This window comes from Saccopteryx bilineata, chromosome 4, assembly GCF_036850765.1.
Source record: "Saccopteryx bilineata isolate mSacBil1 chromosome 4, mSacBil1_pri_phased_curated, whole genome shotgun sequence".
In the NCBI taxonomy this organism is placed as follows: domain Eukaryota; kingdom Metazoa; phylum Chordata; class Mammalia; order Chiroptera; family Emballonuridae; genus Saccopteryx; species Saccopteryx bilineata.
In genome coordinates, this window is record NC_089493.1 from 110,742,147 (window position 1) to 110,765,872 (window position 23,726).

A 23,726-nucleotide genomic window follows, 5' to 3' on the forward strand; every position below is an offset into this window, starting at 1 on the left:
CTTGGGTTTTGTTTTAATTTGCTGTTACAAACAATGCTACAAATGAACAACCTTTCTTAAACATATTTCTACATGATTTTTTCAAGTTTTATAGGATAAATTCCTGGAAATGAAAATTTTAAGATTCAATAAGTGTGTGCTTTTTTTTAATTCCAAGATTATCAAAATGTTCTTTTAAAAAGTTATGTGAACAACTGATAATCTATGAGAAAGCTGATTACCCAAACTTTTCCACTGTCTAGTGTTATCAAAGCTTTTAACTGTCTAGTCAGAAAGATGAAAAATTATATTTCACTTCAATATGCTTATTTAACTTAAATTATGAATAAAGTTAAGCAGTTTTTATATCAATATTTTTATTTGCAATATATTTTTCTTTTTATGTGACCGGCCTGTTCATGACCTTTTTCCATTTTTATATTGGACTGTTAATTTTTATTGATTAATATAAACTCTGGGTAGTAAATAAATTCACTTTTTATTGTTTTTTATATAAACTATAAACATTTATCCCTATTTAAAATTCTGCCTATTTTTTTTTAAACAGAAGTATTTATTTTTCTTTTACATTGTCAGGTTTATTTGTTGAACAGTGGCATTTTAGGATAACTGAGGTAGTTCTTCTCTGATTTGCCTATTGGAGATTTTTATTTATAATTAAAGTGCCGAGAAAAAGTATGAAAACTATTTTTAAACTTGGTCTTTGTGTTCTTTTTTCTTTTAACTCGAAGCTTGTTTTTATTAGTCAGAAGTTCAGTGGATAATAGTTTTTATACCTTGACACTAATTCAGGGTGGTTTATCTTAGTAAATAAGCTATTTAGTCATCGTTCCTCAGCCATAAATCTCCTCTTCCAAAGCAAATATCCTGCAAGGAGTGAACAAACAGGATCAAAACGCAGCAAGAGGTTTGAACTCTCATGTGCTGAACTGGCCACATCTGGGTGTGGGAGATTAAAGGAAAGTACCTGTGATAGCTTTGGCTGTAGAAGGAAGTGTCTCTTTCAGTTCACATAATGTCTTATTTGCAAAACTTAATTAGTAAAGTTGTGCAGCCTGGATTCATGATGTTAAAAACAACAAAATACATAGTTCTTTCATCTTTGTGTACCATAGATCCTCTTTATTTCTCTAGAATAATTCTAGCTATTAAGTAGAACTGTAAGGCGTGTAGTATACATAGTGAATATAAATACTTGATAGCCACATGTAACTTTTAAGCCTTGGGCTTTCCGTTAGCCTCGTAGAGAATCCCCAAACCTATAGAGAGTTCAACAAAAAGTAAGAATGGGAAGAGAAAGAGGCTGGATTTTTCTCTTTCAGATGCATTGTTGTTTGCTTTAGTAAAGTACACATGTTCCTCTTTATTGAAAAAAATATTAAATAATCTTGTTTTTGATATTCCAAACATTTTTAAAATGCTCTTTCAATTTTTTTTAATTGATATAAGGGAGAAAGAGAAACGGATTTGTTATTCCATTCATTTATTTATGCATTCTTTAGTCAATTCTCGTATGTTCCTTGACCGGGGAACCTTGGCATATTGTGAGGATGCTCCAATTAACTGAGCTCCCCGGCCAGGGCTGAACATGCTTTTAACCACAGTATATATTTCTACAAGTTAATAAGACAAGATACATGTATTTTAGAAAAAATTTTATTATTGCTAAGCAACTTGGCATTTTTACAAAATTGTTTTTCAAAATGTTTTATAAAACATTATAGCACATACAATACCTGATTCATTTACTATTATTAATAACTTTCCATGTCATTATGATACTATTTTACTAAATAATTAAAATGACTTTAAATCTATTGTATGGTGGATAATTTATTTAACTAATTCATTATTGTTACTATTTCATTGTTTTACGATACAGCTGAAATGAACATAATTACAGCTAAAAATTTGCCCATATCTGCAGTTATTGCAGGGTACACAAATTCTTAGAAGTGGAATTATTGAGTTAAGAACTACTTAGAATTGTTAGAAAAGGTTTCTATTAATTAGAAACACAATTAGACTCCTTTTAAAGATGCAATTGAAAAACTACAGATTTTAAATCTCTTTGGGTATATGGTGCTGAAGTTTTTATATTATATAGATTAATATTTCATTTTGCCCTCTAATTATCAATTGCTTTATCATAAATACTGTGTATAATAAGAATGTCCTAAATTATAAAAGTGGTGTATATAAGGATATATAGCAATAGCTAGAATTTAATTTAGATGTATTTCTTACAGTACAAAAACTGTGAGTTTTTATTCAAAATTTCTATCCTTTTTTAATTTGGCTTTTGTATACCCTTCAAAGACACTGGCACATAATAAGAGTAGAATGATGTAAAGCAGAAAAAGGCAGAGTGTGCTTCCCATCAAAGAATGGCCCTATAGAATAGTTCAGATTAAGAGAGACAGTTTTGACAGGAGTTAATAGCTTGCATTGAGTATAAAAAGCCATTCTGTGTTCTCGCAAGCATGTCAAAAGAGTGGACCAGCACTTTTGACAGATTAATATGAGTGACTTAAGCCTGTGAGAATATGTACACAGCATTAGAGGCACGCTGCCCATGGAAACGTTTTGGCAAAAGGGTAACAAATATGAATAAGATGAAGTCTTTTTACTTGTTACATTTAAGTTGGAAGTGTCTCTTCTCCTACTTCATTGTAATCACTAACACAAAAAGTTCCTTGTTAGTCTGACTACATACTATATGGAATTAAAATTGGAAATATATAATATTTTAGTGAGAAATATGGACTAGTTTAGGGGGGAAAAGCAGTAAGTTGGGATTATGTTTTCATCTCTGTTGTTATTATAAGATATAAAGACAACTCACAAAAAAACTAGGTACTTAGCTCTCTATTAAATTTGGTGGAATCAATAAAAGGTATGCTATATGGCTCTTGCCCACAATAAGTTTAGAGCATTGGCATTTAGTTATTTCCAAATACTACTTCATTTTACATAAGTATATCTAAATATTTAGAGAAGCCACAAATTCCTAGAAGTGGAATTGTTGAGTAAAAGAATATTTAACATCTTGCATCTAATATAATGCTAGTAATATACTATTAAGATATTTTGCCAGCCCTGGCTGGTGGCTCAGTGGATAGATCATTGGTTGGGCATATAGACATCCTGGTTTTGATTCTAGGTCAGGGCATATATGGGAAGTGACCATCTGCTTCTCTCCTCCTTCTCTCTCTCTTCCCCTCTCAGCCAGTGGCTTGATTGGTCCGAATGTTGGCCCTGGGCACTGAGGATAGCTAGGTTGATTTGAGCATCTGCTCCAGATGGGGATTGCCAGTTGGATCCCAGTTGAGGCACATGCAGGAGTCCTATCTCCCTGCCCCTCACTTTCAAAAATAAAGATATTTTGCCCTATTTTATAGAATAGAGCGGTAATGAATAACCTGTTAATTATTCAATGCAGGTAATGCAAAGAAAAGGAAGACTCAAGGAAATTGAACTTGGTTATAGAGTGGGTGAGATATGAGTAAGCAGAGAAGAAAGGAGACAGTGCAAAGAGGAAAGAAAGGGCATAAATGAAGCAGAGGTTCTGAGGAAAGACAGACCCCAGGTCAGCCCGGCAGCAGCCACAGTTCCTTGATGACCTCAGATAGTCTAGGGTAGGCTTGATTACTGAGTGCCTTCAAGAGCAGGCAAAGGCATTTAGATTTCATGAGTGAAGGAATAAGAAGCTGTTGTAGAGTTTTGTAAACAGCAAAGGATAATTGATGGGAATAGCATTTTAAGAATATCAGTCTCACTTAGCATTGTGGAGAGTAATTGAAGCAGGTTTGGGGTAGAGGATGCGGTACTAGCTAAGAAGCCATCATAATAATATAGTATAGTAGAATAGACAACTGGTGTGCTGGTGTAGGCTGGTGGCAATAAGCGTGGAAGGAAAGGATCCATATCAGAAATGCGAATGAGAAAAACATATGCTCTAGTGACTCAAGAGATGTGAGGAGCAAAGAAGTAGTTGCTATTTTAAAGTATTTCTTCCTAAGACATAGGAATAACACAGTGCCATTAACAGAATGTCATTAGTTCAGTGCTAAAAACTAATTTCTTTTTATTTCTGTGTAACCCTAATTTATGAACTTATGAGAAAAAGATACTGAGGTTGAGAACAGTGCTGTGTGATGACAGACATAAAACTCATCAAAATTGGCTTCCAGAAACTGAAGAGCAAAAGAAGGGAAGGGCTGCTAAGGCTTCTTCTCTGGGAAGAATAGAAATACCCATGAGAACATCTTTGGGATGATGGCAATTTAGATTATATGACCCTATTTCCCACATTACTAAGTTTTTTCTGTAGAGTTTAGTGCTGAAAGTCAGAATGTTTACAGTCATTTCATAGATAAAGATTATTCTTCAGAGCTATATCTCAAGTCATTCATGACAGGCCAAGTGTCAAGACTGGTTTGAAGTGTTTCTTTAAAAGGCAGTCTGTTACTCCTCTCCTGGGCAAACAGCAGATGGGTTCCTGAGACGATGTCATTGAGAGGAACTATCTAAACCAGAGAGCGAATGGATGTCTAAAAGTCCAGATACAAGCAGCTGAAAGCAGCATGAGAAAGAATTTTTATAATTATTTTATTTAAAAAGGCACATGCTGAGGCTGGGCTATTAGCAAAGGTTTACAGCAGTTATTCCTTAATATCATCTAGGTTATATAATCAAAAGAAGTATTTCTACCAAGTTTATCTAATGAAACATGTACCAGAAGGTGTAAACACTACTACCATGTTGCCCAAACCTAAACCAAGCTAAGGAAAAATAACACTAAGTTATAACTCCAGGATATCATGCATTATAGAATATTTTAAAAACCTTTAAGATTTTATCAATTTGGCCTGACCTGTGGTGGCGCAGTGGATAAAGCGTCAACCTGGAAATGCTGAGGTCACCGGTTCGAAACCCTGGGCTTGCCTGGTCAAGGCACATATGGGAGTTGATGCTTCCAGCTCCTCCCCCTTCTCTCTCTCTATCTCTCTCCTCTCTCTCTCTCTCTCTCTCTCTCTCTCTGTCTCTCCCTCTCCTCTCTAAAATGAATAAATAAAAAATTAAAAAAAAAAAAAAAGATTTTATCAATTTCATGAGGAGGCAGGTACAAGGTTCTACAGTGTGTCCGTAAAGTCAGGGTGCACTTTTGACTGGTCACAGGAAAGCAACAAAAGACAATAGAAATGTGAAATCTGCCCTGGCCGGTTGGCTCAGCGGTAGAGCGTCGGCCTAGCGTGCGGAGGACCCGGGTTCGATTCCTGGCCAGGGCACGCAGGAGAAGCGCCCATTTGCTTCTCCACCCCTCCGCCACGCCTTCCTCTCTGTCTCTCTCTTCCCCTCCCGCAGCCAAGGCTCCATTGGAGCAAAGATGGCCCGGGCGCTGGGGATGGCTCTGTGGCCTCTGCCTCAGGCGCTAGAGTGGCTCTGGTCGCAACATGGCGATGCCCAGGATGGGCAGAGCATCGCCCCCTGGTGGGCAGAGCATTGCCCCATGGTGGGCGTGCTGGGTGCATCCCGGTCGGGCGCATGCGGGAGTCTGTCTGACTGTCTCTCCCTGTTTCCAGCTTCAGAAAAATGAAAAAAAAAAAAAAAAAAAGAAATGTGAAATCTGCACCAAATAAAAGGAAAACTCTCCCAGTTTCATACCTATTCAGTGCAGTTCGATGTGGACTCACGCACAGATTTTTTAGGGCTCCTTAGGTAGCTATCCCGTATAGCCTCTATAGACTCGTCACTGACTGATGGCCTACCAGAACAGGGTTTCTCCACCAAACTGCCGGTTTCCTTCAACTGCTTATCTCACTGAGTAATGTTATTCCTATGTGTTGGCACTTCATTATAAACACGCCGTTATTCACGTTGCACTTTGGTCACGGATTCGAATTTAGTGAGCCACAGAACACACTGAACTTTCCTCTATACCATCCACATCTCGACTGGCATGGCCGTAGGCTGCTCCGCTGTATACACAGTGTTACATGATCATCTGTGTGTGCGCACATGCTGCCACATCATCCTACAGAAACTGGGAGGTTTTCCTTTTATTTGGTGCAGATTTCACATTTCTGTCGTCTTTTGTTGCTTTCCTGTGACTGGTCAAAAGTGCATCATGACTTTACGGACACACTGTATTCTTCCTACCCAGATAGGAATGCTGTACCAATTAAGATAAAAGAATAGTTTTCATTGCCCTTACAGAATGCCATCTAGTACACTGTAAATCATAATCATTATAAATATATGAGGCCTTCTTTGTTATCTTTGCTGCCAAATTTAAGGTAGTTTCTAGAGTATAAAAATCTATATTAACAGTGCAAATATTATAAGTCTGGAGGAAATGATATGAAAAAAGCCATATCAGTGAGCAAATTACTCACTGTAAATAAATTTGCACACAATTAAGTGTAATTCACAATTAAGATCACTGTAACACAGTCCCCTAAAGCAATTTACTAAATAGTGTTCTGTCAGCTCAAAAGAGTTAATGTGCTCCTATGTCACTAATTTACTACTAGTGAATAATGTACGCTAGATACTGAGAATAAAGCCCATTAATCCTTAATACTAACACTTTTAACATTTAACACATAAAAGAAAGATGTATGTGATTTAATTTCAAATCTCCTATGGTGCTTGAAAAGTATTAACTGTAAAGTGAATGGGTATTAAGAATGGAAATTGCATTTACAGCTGGCATATAAAAATCAGAAATCACAAAGAAATGAAACTCAGTCACCAATGCCTGCCTTTCTGTGCATGCAGAATTCCTCCTCTATAATGTATAAAACGTGTGTATGTTTGGAATATGGACTAGTTTTGAAATGTATAAACTATAAGAGCTGTTTCATTCTTCATATGTGGTATAAACTTTTTATAACATTTTACCTTTTCTATATTGTTGTGACAATGATTCTAATGAAGTAATGCATGTTCTGTGACTAGTATGTCTCATAAACTTTTTAGAGAAATTTGCCTTTTAGTGATTATATTACTTAACTAAATTTTAATGTTTTAGAAAGATTATTTTACTCACATCAAATAATGTGGGGCTTTATGTAAAATATTTAAGTCCAATTACATTCAATTTTAAACTGCCAGAAAGAAGCAGTGACAACCTAGCAGTCTAAAAATATTATGAGTGAGATTAAACTTCAGACTTCTGTTTACTGTATCCTTATCTTAAAACCAAAGATCAGTTCTCCATGGGGGGGGAGGACTTTTAGTACAGTATAATTTAGCAATGTTCAAACCTTTTTAAGAAGGACCTGATGCCTGACCAGTGGCGCAGTGAATAGAGCATCAGCCTGAGGTACTGAGGACCCAGGTTCAAAACTTTGAGCTCACCGGCTTGGCTTGAGCATGGGATCATAGGCATGACCCCATGGTCGCTGGCTTGAGCCCAAAGGTCACTGGCTTGAGCAAGGGGTCACTGGCTCTGCTGGAGCCCCCCCTCCATCAAGGCACATATGAGAGAGCAATCAATGAACAACTAAAGTGCCTCAACTCTGAGTTGATGTTTCTCATCTCTATCCCTTCCTGTCTGTCCCTGTCTCTCTCTCTCTCTCTCTCTCTCTCTCTCTCACTAAAAAAAAAAAGGAAATGACTTAATCTTGATTTTTAACAAAATTACTGTAGTAAAAATTATATTTTAAATAGGACTATGATACAACCAAAAAAAACAGTTTATTTCAGGCTAAAGGAAATGAAGATCTATGTGACTTCAGGTATAACTTATACAGAGGTTTGTGTAGACTGTTCTTCAAGCGATGGAGCAGGGCAAAACTCAAAAAAAAGAGAAACCTTTCCACTAATCTGTATTCTTTTTAAAAATGCCACAAGCATAACCAGTTTTAATTCTTAGAAATCAAGAGTTTTGAATGGGATAACTAAAATGGTGGTGCTTTTCAACAACTTTTTTCCCATACTTTGTCATGAGCCTGCTTGTTTTTGACTCTGATGCCCCTCCCGCAGGAGATGCATAAGTAGTTCACATCTATGGCAACTTATAGTGTCCTTGGTATGCTTCATTTCTCCTCCTGAGACGTGATGAAATCAAAAAGAAGGGCTGCAGATACTGATTTTAAGAATTAGTCATTTATTATCACATTAACTAAATTCCTACTGATACAAAAAGGATAACTTTGACTTAGTTCTCACTTAGGCTGAAATTTCACTTAACATATTTTCCAACAAGCCCTTAAACTCCCTCCATTTAAAGTGGGATAAATCAATTCTTTTTACATAATTGCTTTATCATTTGATGTGCTTCTGCAAAGGCCCTGGACTAAATGAAATATTTACTGAAAATCTTCACAAGAAGTAATTTTCTTTCTTTATTCTTGAAACCTGCTGTTAGGATTCATCATCAAAATTTCACTCCATTACATTAGTCCCGAGCCGTGAGGTTCAAGGGATAAAGCGCGGACCAGCACACGCAGGCCATGGGTCCCATCCCCGGTTCGGGCACCAGTGAGAAGCAATCAGTGAGGACACAACTAAATGCAGCAACTAAGTGGAACATCGAGTTGATGCTTTTCTCTCTCCCTTCCCTTCTCTCTCTTTCAAATCAATGGAAAATGGTTATTTTTATTTTATTCCATTACATTATAATTGAAACTGTAATTGAAGTTACTCCTAATTCCCAGTATACGTGTGTGTGATATTTATTCATAAACAAGTAACCAGTATCTTATTGATGTTCTAGACCCTGTTCTGCTAGTAACCAAGAATACAGTGATGAACCAAATACACGTTGTCCCTGACCTCATGGAGCCTCATGGGCTTGTGACTGGTGTTGAGTGTTCTTGGGAATCTTACATGATGTAAATATCCTCTGACAGACAAAGTGAAAGAGCCCGAAAAATTGTCACTTGATCTTAATTCATCCTACTATCTCAGTCACTTTCTGATATTAAGTTAGGGGCATTAGCAAAGTAACTCAATTATCTTTTATTTACTGATTTTTTTTTTTTTAGAAGGAGACAGAAGAAGGGAGAAAGAGAAACCTCGATTTGTTGTTCCACTTATTTATGCATTCATTGGTTAATTCCTGTATGGGCCCTGACCAGGGATCAAATCTGTCACCCTAGCATGTCCAGACAATTCTCTAACCAACTGAGCTACTCTGCCAAGGCCCTATAAACACTATCCTAATAGCATTAGCCACTGCACTAATGCTGCCATAAATTGACTGGAACCCAGCAAACTGTCTAGACATCTGATTTACTAACAAACTCTTAATTAAGCTTGGGATCAATTATACCGGAGTCACTATATTATAATCTAAAACTTAGAGTTATCTAAAGAATTACTTTAGAGATATGTAAAGAAGGAAATATAGTTTTAATCCTTCTCCATGTTCTGATTTTTAAATGGAGTGAGACTGAAAAAAATGCCAAGGCTTTTTTTTCAAGGTTGCATAACAGAGAGCAAGTGTTAGTCTGTTTAAAATAAAATTTTGCCTGTCCAGGCAGTGGCGCAGTGGATAGAGCATCGGACTGGGACACAAAGGACCCAGGTTCGAAACCCCGAGGTCGCCAGCTTGAGCGTGAGCTCATCTGGTTTGAGCAAAGCTCACCAGCTCAGACCCAAGGTCGCTGGCCCAAGCAAGGAGTCATTCGGTCTGCTGTAGCCCCCTCCCCTACCCCAGTCAAGGCACATATGAGAAAGCAATCAATGAACAACTAAGGTGTCGCAACAAAAAACTAATGATTGATGCTTCTCATCTCTCTCCGTTCCTGTCTGTCTGTCCCTATCTATCCCTTTCTCTGACTCTCTCTCTGTCTCTGTAAAAATATATATATATATATGTAACATTTCAGTGCCTGTCTACCTTAGATATTAGTGCCATTAAAAAAATAAGGAATGTCATATTTCTTTTGTGTGTAGGGAGCTTAAAACAGTATAAATTATCTTAATAGTTCTGAAAAATCAGAGGTTCAAAATCATTTTCACGGGGCTAGCATCAAGGAATTGATGGGCTGCCTCCATTCTGGAGTCAATGAGGGGGATCTCTTTCTAGAAGCCACCTGCATCCTTGGCTATGGCTCTTTTCCCTGTCTTCAGAGCCAGCTGAATAGCCTTTTTCCAATCTCTCTCTCTCTCTCTCTGACTGCTTTCCTGGTCACATCTTCCCTCTCAGGAATGTCATTTCTAATCACAGCACATCTGAATATCCATATACTGACGTTTCCTATGTTCTGTTCAAGTTCAAAGATAAATCCAAGTGGCTTGCTTAACTTCTAGGTGGGAAGCAATTTCTCGGTGTTAATATAAATCTAAAGGTAAAGCAAAACAAAGTATAGTAAATACAGTGACCCAGGAATTGTGATACCCTAGTACAGCAGACTTCCACTTCCTCATCATCTTCCTATGGAACACACCATCTTGTTCACAGTATTTAAAACCTTAGAACTATTTTCCAAAGGTTTAACCTAGAGATCACTATAACTTTCTATAGCTGAGAATTTTTTTACAGTCCATCTTTACTGAGGATTTTGTATTTGTAAAGAGACTTCGTGTTACATATATCTACAGTGGGCACACCTAAAAACTTTTTAGGATGCAGCTGTTCAGAAGGTGGCATTTATAGAATAAGTACTCAAGAAATATTTCTGAATTAATGAATGATAACATTTGATATAATGGACTATCTGAGAAGCCAAATTAATCTATCCATATAATTTTTTATATCATTTATTCTAATAACTCAGAACTATTTTTATACAGAAAAATAGTTTGGGGGAAAGGATTGAATTATGTTTGTTAATGTGAAACTTATGGTAGAAATCAAACTAATTTCACAGTCAGTAATGATGCTTTAAAACTACATATTATTTACTGCATAAACTTCTTAGTGAATATATCTTAAATGTTGAAACATAGAACAATCATTAAATTTTAATTTAAAAATAGAGTAAGTGCTATGGGCAGTAAACCATATTAGGCATGACATCAACTTCAGCAAGCAGTGTTCTATGAACACCATATTTGCCAAGTATCATCACAGCCTAGAAACTCTTGTTTCCATGCCACAGAAGATCAGATTAGAACACTGAGCGTTATCACTCTCTATCTCTCCACTTCAGTGATATCACCTGATCAGTGCCATTCCTTTAATCTGAGTTTTAGGGACCTGATTCATTATCTCTCCCTCTCTTCCCCAACTTCTGCATTCATGCTAAGCAACGCCAGTATCAATATCAATTATCTGTCCTGTTCTTTACCTCCTGAACATTAATGACCTTTACTTCTCCACTTCAGCTACCTTGGCTGTTGTCATCACTCAGAACTTTTCTCCATCTGAAATCCTAAGAGCAAAATTGCTTCTTTGACAATAACCGCAACCTTAGTTTAACTATTCTTGCTGTTCAGTTTCAGCACAAATCAAGTCAACCTCTCAGTTCCTCACTCCTGCATTTGTTTCCTAAGCTAACAGCCCCTTACACTTGCTTTCTTCTCCACCCAGTCTGGATTCTAGGTTTAATCAGTTTCTCCCCAAGAGAGTCTTCTTATAACCTTGTCTTTCTCAGTCCACTTGCTCTGTAAGTCATACTTATATGTTACTTCTTCCTTTATAATTTTCCCTCCCCACGTCTACCCCCAAAGTATACAGCTAATGAGGAAAAAGGTCATACTACTATGATGATTGATGTCTCCTACACATTTTATAGTCTAGCTGTAGCTGGATCATTGGTTTCATGTATCATTCCTTTCACACACCCAAAATCACCTCCCTTGTCCCATTAAATTGTCACCATTCTCCTCCAGCCTTTTTTTATCCATCTATGCTTTTAGCAGAGAACTTTGCCTCCTACTACATGAGAAAAACTGAATTTCCTCTATGCCTACAAAATTATCCTACAGTTGTATTCTTCCCCTTATAGTCTCCAAGGAAAAATTCTCTAGTCTTACTTCTCAGTGATTATACTGGAAGTTGTGCTTATAATCCCATTCGGTGAGCCCCTACTTAAAAAGGTATCATTTCATCCCTTATACTTTAGTGTTTTCCTATAGTCTCCTCTCTCATAGCCCATAAATCTGTTTCATAGCCATCCATCCATTTCTTTAAAAACTTCTTCAGTGTACCATTCCTATAACCACATTCCTTCTTACTTTCTAACCAAGCTCTTATATTTATTTATTTACTTACTTATTTATTTTGTATTTTTCTGCAGTGAGAAGTGGGGAGACTCCCACATGCGCCCAACTGGATCTGCCTGGCATGCCCACTAGGGGGTGATGCTCTGTCCATTGCTCCATTGCAACTTGAGCCATTCTAGGGCCTGAGGCGGAGGCCATGGAGCCATTCTCAGCACCTGGGCCAACTTTGCTCCAATGGAGCCTTGGCTGCCAGAGGGGAAGAGAGAGACAAAGGGAAAGAAAGAAAAGGGGGAAGGGTGGAGAAGCAGATGGGCACTTCTCCTGTGTGCACTGACCGACCTAACCAAGCTCTTAGAAAACAACCTACAATGACTCTGTACCTTTTCACATTCCATTCAGGTTTTCTACTACTTCTATCATGCCATTAAAACTGCACTGAAGCCCTGGCCGGTTGGCTCAGTGGTAGAGCATTGGCCTGGCGTGCAGGAGTCCCGGGTTCGATTCCCAGCCAGGGCACACAGGAGAAGTGCCCATCTGCTTCTCCACCCCTCCCCCTCCCCCTCTCCTTCCTCTCTGTCTCTCTCTTCCCCTCCTGCAGCCAAGGCTCCATTGGAGCAAAGTTGGCCCGGGCGCTGAGGATGCCTCTGTGGCCTCTGCCTCAGGCGCTAGAATGGCTCTGGTTGCAACAGAGCAACACCCCAGATGGGCAGAGCATTGCCCCCTGGTGGGCATGCCGGGTGGATCCCGGTCAGGTGCATGCGGGAGTCTGTCTGACTGCCTCCCCATTTCCAACTTCAGAAAAATAAAAAATAAATAAAATAAATAAAACTGCACTGAAAACGTTGTCATTTCCTATTCAGATGGGCACTTTTCACTTTGATCTAGTTTGTCTTTAACCCTGTTGATCACGCCCTTCTTGAGATTCTCTTGTCTGGGTCCTGTTACAACACCTACTCTTGATCTATTTTTTACTTCCCTGTTTTCTCAAATTCTTTTATCAATCTCTTTACTTTAAATATTTGTTTTCATTATAGTTCATCCTCTTCCCACTTCACCTCTCTTTTAATATTTCTCTCTTTAAACATTTTCCTCCACTTCCATAGCTTTTTAGTTGCAACCTAGAGCAATATCTGGTCACCAGCCTGATTCCTGCCATTCTCCACCTTCTACTCATGATCCTGAGAAACCACCTTCCTGCCAGGACTCGGCACACCATGCGTTCATGTCTCAGTGCCTTCACACGTGTCCTGTTCTGTTTGGAATGCTCACCTGCCCCTCTCTGTGCCTCCCTTCTCGAGGTGCCTCTGTCCTCCTTCTCCTTCGATATCTAACTCAGGCATTACCAGAAGCTTTTACAGGCCCTGCTTTTCTTTCTCTTTCTGTGTAATGCCTGTGCATATCCTTTTATTATAGCATTTACCCATTACTTATTGATCTGATCCATATAAAGATCTACTTTCCCTCCTCACTGCCCCTTATAGGCAGGGGCCATGTTCTGTCTTTTGAATAACTAGTGCCTAGAACAATACCTGGAATTACAGAATGAATGCTTATTGATTGAACTGTAATCTGTGTCATAAACCTGGAATTCTTTCTTTAACACATACTGTTATGCACAGTGCCTACTTAACACCCTCACTTACTGTCCCATCAACATTTCAAATGTGTATGTACCAAACTGAAGTCATCTTCCGCATACACATCCTCTCCAGCACAAAGCTGCTTTTCTCCACTGTCTGGGTCACTGTATTGCTGTCTGTGGAGTCACCTGAGAGACGACACCCTTCCTGGCCACTCCATCTCACCCCACTTTACCCTCTAGTCTAAAGTCACTAAGTCCTTGTGAGTCTATACTCTAGAAATCTTTCAGATTTATCCTTCTCCCATCTGCACTGCTGCAGCTCTGGTTCAGGTCTCACTAGGATTATTTTTTTTATTGTGTTAAAACTTCATGACATAAAATTTACTATTTTAACTCTTTTTAAGTGTACAGTTTTGTGGCCTTAAGTGCATGCACCTTGTTTTGCTTAGGATTATTTTAATAAGGAACTATCTGGACTTCCTTCCTATAGGCTAAACTGCCTCCATCCCATCCCTACATTCTTGCCAGTATGACCTTTCTAAAACGAAAATAATGGTACCAAATGAGTTCAAACTCTTCCATTGCTTCCCACAGCCTACATTAGTGGTTCCATCACAAAGTTTTCACAGGCCCAAGCCAAAGTGAGAAAAAATAATAATTTATGTATTAAGTTTTCCTAAATTTTTTTAACTTCAAGGTTGAGTGAATTAATGAATAGCAACATTAATCAAGATAAGAAATACTGAAACTGATGAAGGAGGCAAGGTAAATTTTTAGGTCTGCTGCATAGCAAGGGCCTTTGGAAAGCGCAAGAGGAGATGCGTTTAAGACAGTGGAGAAGAGAGTTTGGAGGTGGCGGTCTGCATTTGGAAGTCAGAGCATTGAAGTGGAATCAGGGAGCAAATAACATCTCTTAAGTAAATCATAAAAAGTATAAAGAAAAGATGATAAAATACATTTAAAGTCTTCTCACCCCACAGCCATGGTTGAAAGAGGGTGGCAAGATGTTTTATACTAATGACAAACTCTAAGGGTGGCATTTTCCATGGGTTTTCTGTCTCTTCTGCTGGGAGGATGATTTTTATTCACCTCCTCCCTTGAATTTCCCTTGTTCTTTCTCTTTGAAGAAAAAAAAAAATTAAGTCAACTGTGTTTGATGGAGTAACCTCATTGCCTAAATTATAGGAATTTTTTTCTGGAGAAAATTGTGTAGCCAATAAGAATGCTACTCTCACATTGACAAATACAAAAATTACTCTGAAAAATATAATCTATAGTTGAAGAGGAGGAATTTGTTCTGTTTTTATTCCTTTCTCTCACTTTGCAACAATATTATCAAGTCAATAAGAGTAACTTAAGCCCACTAAAATTTAAAAATAAACCTTAAAAGTCAACCGTGCTTTTGGAAATGGCATAGCACACCAAATAGATGAGGAATGTGGCAATTAACCTAGTATCATGTCTGGAACTCCGTAGCAGTGTGGCTTTGATCAAATTACATTTGGTTTTGTCATGGAGTTATAATGAAAATTAAATATGTGCATAAATCATTTCTCATAGTTCCTGGCACATAGTATTACTTGCCTTTTAAAATATATCACAATAATCTCTAAGAATGAATATTGGAACTGCACCTATTAGGAATATTGTAAATAATTTATAGTTCATCTACTTGATAGAAAACTATGTATCTCCAGAGACACAGACAAGAGTGAAGTGACAGCCAGAGGGAAAGGGCTGGGTGGAGGTTGCTAGGGGGAGGACAAATGGGGACAGAAAGAGACTTTTCGTGGGCAATGGGCACCTGAGATAGTGTGTAGATGGTGTTTTATTGAGTTGTACATTTGAAACCTGCATGTTTTGTGAACCATGTCATCCCAATAAATTCAATTAAAATTAAAATTATATATTTCATTGTATTATATACTTATTAGATACATAGAAAATATAAAAATAATGTTTATTGCAAAATAAGATTTCTATGTAAAATATAGCATATTTTTTGCTCCATAAGACGCACCTGACCATAAGACACACCTAGGGTTTTAAGGAGGAAAATAAGGAAAAAAGTATTCTGAACCAAATGTTGTGTTAAAATATTTAATAAAATACCACATTTTTTGCTCCATAAGACGCATGGGCATTTTCTCCTTTCCTTTAGGGGGAAAACAGTGCATCTTATGGAGCGAAAAATACAGTACTTTTCAAGTTTATATAGAAAATAAAACAAAAATAGATTGTAACAACTAATTCCTAATAGGTGTCATTTATCAATTTACTTTTCTATAATGTATTATTAAAATAGAAGATGAAATACACCAACCTGACTTAAGAACTTGAGGAAAAATTGTAATAAAACTATTAAGACAAACAATTCATTGACCTAGAATCTGAATGTTCACTTCTCCAGGAGCCCAAACCCTAGCGGAAGTGGCTTTGAACGGGCGCTTCCCTGTTTTACACAGAACCTGATTTGTACTTTAATTTCTTCATATTTAAAATGGAGAAATGCTAATCCTAGCTCTAACCTTTCTCCTATCTCATGAAGCCCCTGGGAAGCTATCGTTTAGTAAAATGTAAAGAAGTTAAGCCTATTTCAGTAAGCAGCATCATTTTTGAAAAGATGTTACTGATTTGGACAGTAAAGAATAGCCTGCAGGCACATCCTGCAAGGTGCTTCAACAGACACGCAGCCTCCCTTCCTGCTGGCATGGCCCACATCTGGCAGGTGCATTTCATTTCTTACAGGAAGGAATAGGTGATTCATTGTGTTTCAGCAATTGGTAAGCTTTCACAAAACTAAGTAATTGACATTTTCTCATTTCTGAGATCGAATATTCATAAATCATTCAACCTGGATGAACTGAGAATGTGGTTGATCTGGTAATTGTTGAAATATAGTAAAGACATTGCAAAACATGATATTTAAGTACTTCCTCCTAACCTCTTCCCTTAGCAAGATGTACTAGTTCTAAATGGGAAAGCGTCCCAATGAATAAAAAAGGAAACAAAAGTAGGATGAGGTTATCTGTAAAGGAGAAGTCAAAAGGAGTACTCACGGATTTGTCTCAGGAATTTGGGATTCTGTTGATTCAGAATATATAGTGATAATAATAAACTGCTCACAAAAATTAGGGGATATTTTATAGCTTCATATTCATTTTGAAATATCCCCTGATTTTTGTAAGCAGTATACAGTGTGTCCGTAAAGTCATGGTGCACTTTTAACCGGTCACAGAAAAGCAACAAAAGACGATAGAAATGTGAAATCTGCACCAAATAAAAGGAAAACCTCCCAGTTTCTGTAGGATGATGTGGCAGCATGTGCAGATGACGTAACACCGTGTATACAGCAGAGCAGCCTACGGCCATGCCAGTCGAGATGTGGACGATACAGAGGGAAGTTCAGTGTGTTCTGTGGCTCACTAAATTCGAATCCGTGACCAAAGTGCAACGTGAATATTGGCACGTTTATAACGAAGCGCCAACACATAGGAATAACATTACTCGGTGGGATAAGCAGTTGAAGGAAACCGGCAGTTTGGTGAACAAATCCCGTTCTGGTAGGCCACCAGTCAGTGATGAGTCTGTAGAGGCTATACGGGATAGCTACCTAAGGTGCCCTAAAAAAATCTGTGTGTGAGCCCACACGGAACTGCACTGAATAGGTATGAAACTGGGAGAGTTTTCCTTTTATTTGGTGCAGATTTCACATTTCTATCGCCTTTTGTTGCTTTCCTGTGGCCCATCAAAAGTGCACCATGACTTTACGGACACACTGTATTTATGCAGAACAGAGCTTAATTTTACATTATGAGGAAATTTCTTTTTTTAATTGATTGATTGATTGATTGATTGATTGATTGATTGAAGAGAGAGATATGAACATCAGGCTGTTCCTGTGTGTGCCCTGACCAGGGATCCAACTGGCAACCTCTGCGCTCCAGGATGAAACTCTAACTGAACTATTTAGCCAGGGCTTTAATACCCTTTCTTTTTTTTAGAATTATTATTATTTTACTAATTGATTTGAGAGAGAGGAAGGGAGAAAGAGAAAAAAGCATTGATCTATTCCTGTATGTGTCCTGACTGGGGATTGACCCCACAACCTGTGCACTTTGGGACATTGCTCTTACCAACTGAGCTATCCAGCCAGAGCTAAGGAATTCTTTTTTAATAGTGCAGATGATTTTGTGGAGGAAGTCTATATTTAACCAACTTGAAAGTAATTATTTCCTGACTTGTTACAATATATGCAGAGATAAGCTCTTAATGTCTTCTCAGGGTTTTAACTGGCAACTGTTGGTTAACAATATTTCAAGTCACTATCATAATTTAGCAATACACTTTAAATTTCATACTGGCAGTTTTCTTCCCCCTCCTGCACAATTCAAGTTAGTGAAATTTTGTCTTAATTAGAAGATTTGTGTAATCCTATGAATCATATATAACAGGGGTCCCCAAACTTTTTACATAGGGGGCCAGTTCTCTGTCCCTCAAACCGTTGGAGGGCAGGAGTATAAAAAAAACTATGAGCAAATCCCTATGCACACTGCACATATCTTATTTTTAAGTAAAAAGCAAAACGGGAACAAATACAATATTTAAAATAAAGAACAAGTAAATTTAAATCAACAAACTGACCAGTATTTCAATGGGAACTATGCTCCTCTCACTGACCACCAATGAAACAGGTGCCCCTTCCAGAAGTGCAGTGGGGGCCGGATAAATGGCCTCAGGGGGCCGCATGTGGCCCGCGGGCCGTAGTTTGGGGACCCCTGATATATAATATTCAGTGTCTAAGACAGCACTAGTTTTTATCACTAGTCCAACTTATACAGATGATCTTTGAATAGAGTGAATTCTCCAGTGAATCTTCTAGTTTAAATATTTGCACCACTAAGCTGAAGCTGTTTTAGTGAATGTATAATACTTATGGGTAGCTTACATTTGAGAATTTTATAGTAACAAATGGACAAATTTGCATTTTCACTCTAAGATTATCACCGCATTTCTAAAAGCAAAGGTTTTAATGAACCTAATTCTTTCATGTCATATTCCTGTTTTCTACAAAAGTCAGTATATTCAGAGTCATCCAATAACCTTGAGCTGGTTTTCAGTGTTGGATGCAACTGATGAGTCCATCTGAACCAGTGAATGACACTAAGAATACCTTCATTCCGTTAATGTCTAGCTCTGTACTAAGTTTATTTGCAGAGGACCCTCATGCATGGATCCATATAAATGAGGCAGGCTGGAGCAGACTAGACTCTGTCTCTGCGGTCTCTGAGGAGGGAAAATTGTGTACATGAAAACTGCTGGGCATGATTTTCGCTTATAATGGAGACTCCTCTGTGTATAACATCAAGCAAGTGTTTAGTTACGCTTTATACTTTCAGTAAAAAAAATAAATAAAAGAAAAAACAATTAATGGTCTGATTCTGTCATCCTTTGTCGAACAAAACTTTCACTGATCCACATGAATGTGATAACCCGCCCATAGAATAGCCAAAAACGCTACAGAATGAGCTTCTGAACTTTTCACTCTATTTTCAGTATAATTGGTGAATTTTAATCAACTAAAATTATTTATTTCTAGCCTATTTATTTATACTACTCAAGAATAGAAAGTTTTAAATGTAGTACAGAAGGTCTGGTTTTATTATTATCAAATTATTTGTATTTATTTAAGTGATTTTTATACCACTGAGACATGATGTTTTTCCCCCCTAGCCACCTAATTCCTGGCTTTATCTTCACCAGCTGACTCTGAGGGGGAAAAAAATTAATGCATAAAAATTGTACAGTCTACCCATGTGTCACTTATTTAGCTAAGTAGCAGGTGTAAGACTGCTAGTATTTCTGAATTGAAATAAGTACTTCTTAGGTAAAAATCGGTTTGAAACTGCTTTACGTTTAATATGCTATCCTGTCATTGCATAATAAATGATTGATTCACAACCTTAATGCAAATAGATAATTATTGCAATGAATAGCGTATATTTTTCAAACACCATCTAATGATGACATAATCTGAAGATCTGGGTTAAAGTTTGTGTTGTTGCTGGGGTTTTTTACCTCAAATACTTGGCACTCTGTACCAGTGTCTCTTGATTTCAGTAATGCTTTGTTTCTTAACATGACTACCAGGACTCAAGGTCACAGGCAAATCTTGTCCACTTTCAGCCAAAACATTCCTAAAATAATTGCACTTCTTATATTCATTTTTTCCCTTTCCACCTCCTTGCCCCTGATTAGGTTGGAAAGGCTGGTGGACGTCCTGAGGAAGAAGGTTGGAATGGGGACCGTGAGGACAGTGATCTGACTGAACAAAACGCCAGTCTGGGAAGCAGTCACATCTGGTGACCAGGCTGCTTCATTCAACACTGTGTAAACACTAAAGCCTTAACTTAGCAAACAGTTGTTAGAAGTGGGACACTCCAACCACATTCCAAGCTGAGATAAAATCAAATCACAAATGTTTAACCACTTTGTTGCTGACTTGAGTTATTTATCTAAATATATTGACTACAAACTTTTACCAATGGGTAGCTATAAAATTGTAGTTTATTTTGTGACTATTTTCTATCTCACTATATTTAATGTAACTCCTTTTAACTAAAAGACTATTATAGAAACATTGGGAAATTAGTCAGGATCATATCTTCACATGTGGCCCTTTGCAAGTCAAAATGCAGCAGAATCACTACTGTCTAAACCTTAATCTACTATGTTAGGTCAAATTTTTAGATAGATGCATTTTTCCATATAGAGTTTATTTCTTACCTGATGTAAGAAGCTCAGACGTAAGTATAGAGTTTTCCTTCAGTGCATGCATGTAATACTTGTTAGTATTAAAGAATATTAAGTATAGGTACTAAGAATTAAATGTATAATTTTTAATAAAAGATTGATATATTAAAATTACATTAATCAAGGCATGATTTTTTTTTCCATAAAAATAATGCAGACTGTTTTCAATAAAAAGAGGATATAGGATACTGTTAATGTGCACATGTAAATTCATTTTGTCAATACTTTTTCATGTTTGGTCTGAATAATTATCTAAACTTTATTTACGCTGTACATATTGCCAAGTCTGTCTAGTAGACTGGGATGCTTTTGGCTTGAAAATTTGTGCCAGCATGCAAGAGGCCATCTGACATGTTAAGTATTCTTTTTAATTATCTTCATTTAGGTTACCATTTGAATTTTTTTGTGGAAGAAGAGAATCCAATATCTAATATGCAATAAAATTATAATGTAAAAACATTATAGTCTTGGAAAAAAGCAAACCTACAGTTTTATTCAGGTTACCTATATTATTTTATTTAAGAGATAACTTAAAATAGAGCATAGCAGTCACTTCTAACCAACCATATGAAATTATTAGTAAAATGAAGATTTGTATATATGACTCTAGGAAAAATATCTTTTTTTAGATTGAATAGGTGAGAAGCCGATAGAAAAAATGACTGTGTCTAGAACTGGATGAAAAAGATAAGTAGAGATTGAATTCATAAAAAATTTTGTTGGCAAATGAAAATTTTTCTCAAGTCCCTACAATTGTTTAATTCATCTTTAAGAGTAAACTAAATTATCTACCACTATCTATTTTCAAGACAAGTGCGGAGTCATTTATGCACCATTCTTACATATGCCATTGGGGGTTATCCATTTGAACTTTGTTTACTCTGCGGAAAGATGTAAGGTGTTTTATCACAGAGCAACAAGAGAATCATACTGCTAACAACTCAGTTTCTTCCTTACTAAATCCATTAAATTAATAAAGAGTTAGAATCATCTGTTGAATTTAAGTTTAGAATGTACTAATGTTGCCTGCTTTTATTTAGTTTTTAAACTATAGTATGAAAATTAGAAAATAAAGAACAACAGGAGTTAAAAGTAATCTACCTCGATCTACTCCATAGTCCTAAAGAGAAGTATAGCCTCTTACAAACTAGTGACTATATAAGTAGAGAAATTTTAAATAATTTGGTCATTCATGGAGTCTTTTCTTTGGGCTTTATCTGCAACATCTAACTGCTGCACATGTGAAGCAACAACACCTTTCACATCATGAAGGTAAGTAAAGAGAAACAGATCTTGTCACAAAATTGTCCGTTCCAGAATCCTCCTCAAATAACTCACAGCCAGCAAGGGAGATGGAAACAGACTCATAAATAGAGAGCAGGCTGACAGTGTCTGGGTAAGGAGGGTGGGGGTTGGGAGTGGTGTGACTGAGCAAAAAAGGGAGAAAGAATTCATGGACACAGAAAATGTGGTGATTTTGAAAAAGATAAGTAGAGATTGAATTCATAAAAAATTTTGTTGGCAAATGAAAATTTTTCTCAAGTCCCTACAATTGTTTAATTCATCTTTAAGAGTAAACTAAATTATCTTCCACTATCTATTTTCAAGACAAGTACGGAGTCATTTATGCACCATTCTTACATATACCATTGGGGGGAAGGACAGTGGGGCGAGGTGCAGGAGGGTATAGAGGGATAAATGGTGATGGATGGAGACTTGACTTGGGGTGGTGGATACAGTGTACAGATGATGCACTATAGAATTGTGCACCTGAAACCGGTATAATTTTGTTAACCAGTGTCACCCCAATAAATTCAATGAAAAGGAAGAAATGATAAAAAAAAAAAACAAGTAAACTTGAATTTTCAGGTTAGTCCTAAAGAAGAGAGAAATTTTTCTAGAGTAATTTTGCAAAATTGTGTTTTTATAAAACAAAGTGTAGCATTTTACAATTTCCAAACATTTCTTTCTAAATCTAAATGATCAGATTAGAGCAATTCCTGTTATCAATATCCAAATCTTTTGTAGAATTTGATATTATAAAGTTAAATTTACAAAACAATTGGAACATCTACTATTGTTCACTGTGGATAGTCACCCCAAAGTCTCTCACATCCCCTTGAAAGTGAATGTCTACAAAATTACATATGCTAAATATTTTAGTCAGATATTATCATTAAAAAATTACTTAAAATTTACACTTAAAAATGTCCACCAACAGTTTTTCAAATTGTCTTTTATTTTTTGTATGAAGGAATAACCTTGCTCACTGAAGATCACATATTCAATAATAAAACAACTTCAGAAGTATTTGAAGATACCCAGAAATGTTTCTTTGAGTTTGCTTTAAACATCATGTATAATTCCTACAGTAACATGAGAAATCACTTCTTGTAAAAATAAGTAGTTCAGAAGAAAGGCAGAAAAGATAATACAAACATGCATAGCACCTGATGATTTGCAAAGTTTTTTTCACATTTATCTTTTTGATGCTATTAACAACCATATTATTATCATTATTATATACATATATTAGCCACATGATAATTTTAGTGTTATCGCTGTTATTAGTGCATACATTCTACAGATGAGGAAGCAGACCCAAGGAGGCTATGAACTTGCCAAGGCCTGGCCAGGACTTACAACTGAGGTCTTACGACTAAAACTCCAGGCAAACCATAGGTCTCCAAACACTTCTATTAAAAAAAATTAATAAAGATTTTAACTCTTACAATTTCTGTTATTGTATCATTTCTTTTAAACACATTTGTATGAATTCTCTAAAAAGTCAAGATTGTATGCATTTCTTTCAATGAAATATAATAATGTGAACTGCACATGTATGTAAAGAGTGTCACATGTATGTAAAGAGTTCTTTATAGGGGTATAATAGTAACATGCTTTGTCTTAGTCTTCACAAATTAGGAATATTGTCACAATTAATTGTAATAAAAAATAACTTTGAGTTGCTTTTTACTATTTAATTTGGCCTTCTGCTAAGACCTGACGGGGTAATTTTTTTTTTTTTCTGATGGTGTAATTTTATCAAACAGAGGTCTGAACTTCAAGGTTTCGCTCTACCTCGGAGCAGCTGCTAGACATAAAACCAGTTATAGGCAAGTTATAAGCAAGATTATTTGTTATAAGCAAAGTATAAGCAGTTACAGTGAACTCAATAGTTAATTATTTTTAAATGAGAAAATATCAT

At 36.7% G+C, this 23,726-nt stretch overlaps 1 protein-coding gene across 1 annotated transcript in view; it reads left to right on the plus strand.

The window, feature by feature from the left end:
- Positions 1-23,483, plus strand: part of MIPOL1 (mirror-image polydactyly 1) — a 366,001-nt gene extending 342,518 nt beyond the window's left edge. Inside the window, exon 14 of the mRNA XM_066277790.1 lies at positions 19,964-23,483. Coding sequence (XP_066133887.1) covers positions 19,964-20,030 — 67 coding nt within the window. The 3' untranslated portion in view covers positions 20,031-23,483. The remainder of the gene's footprint in view (positions 1-19,963) is intronic.
- Positions 23,484-23,726: the final 243 nt, after the last annotated feature.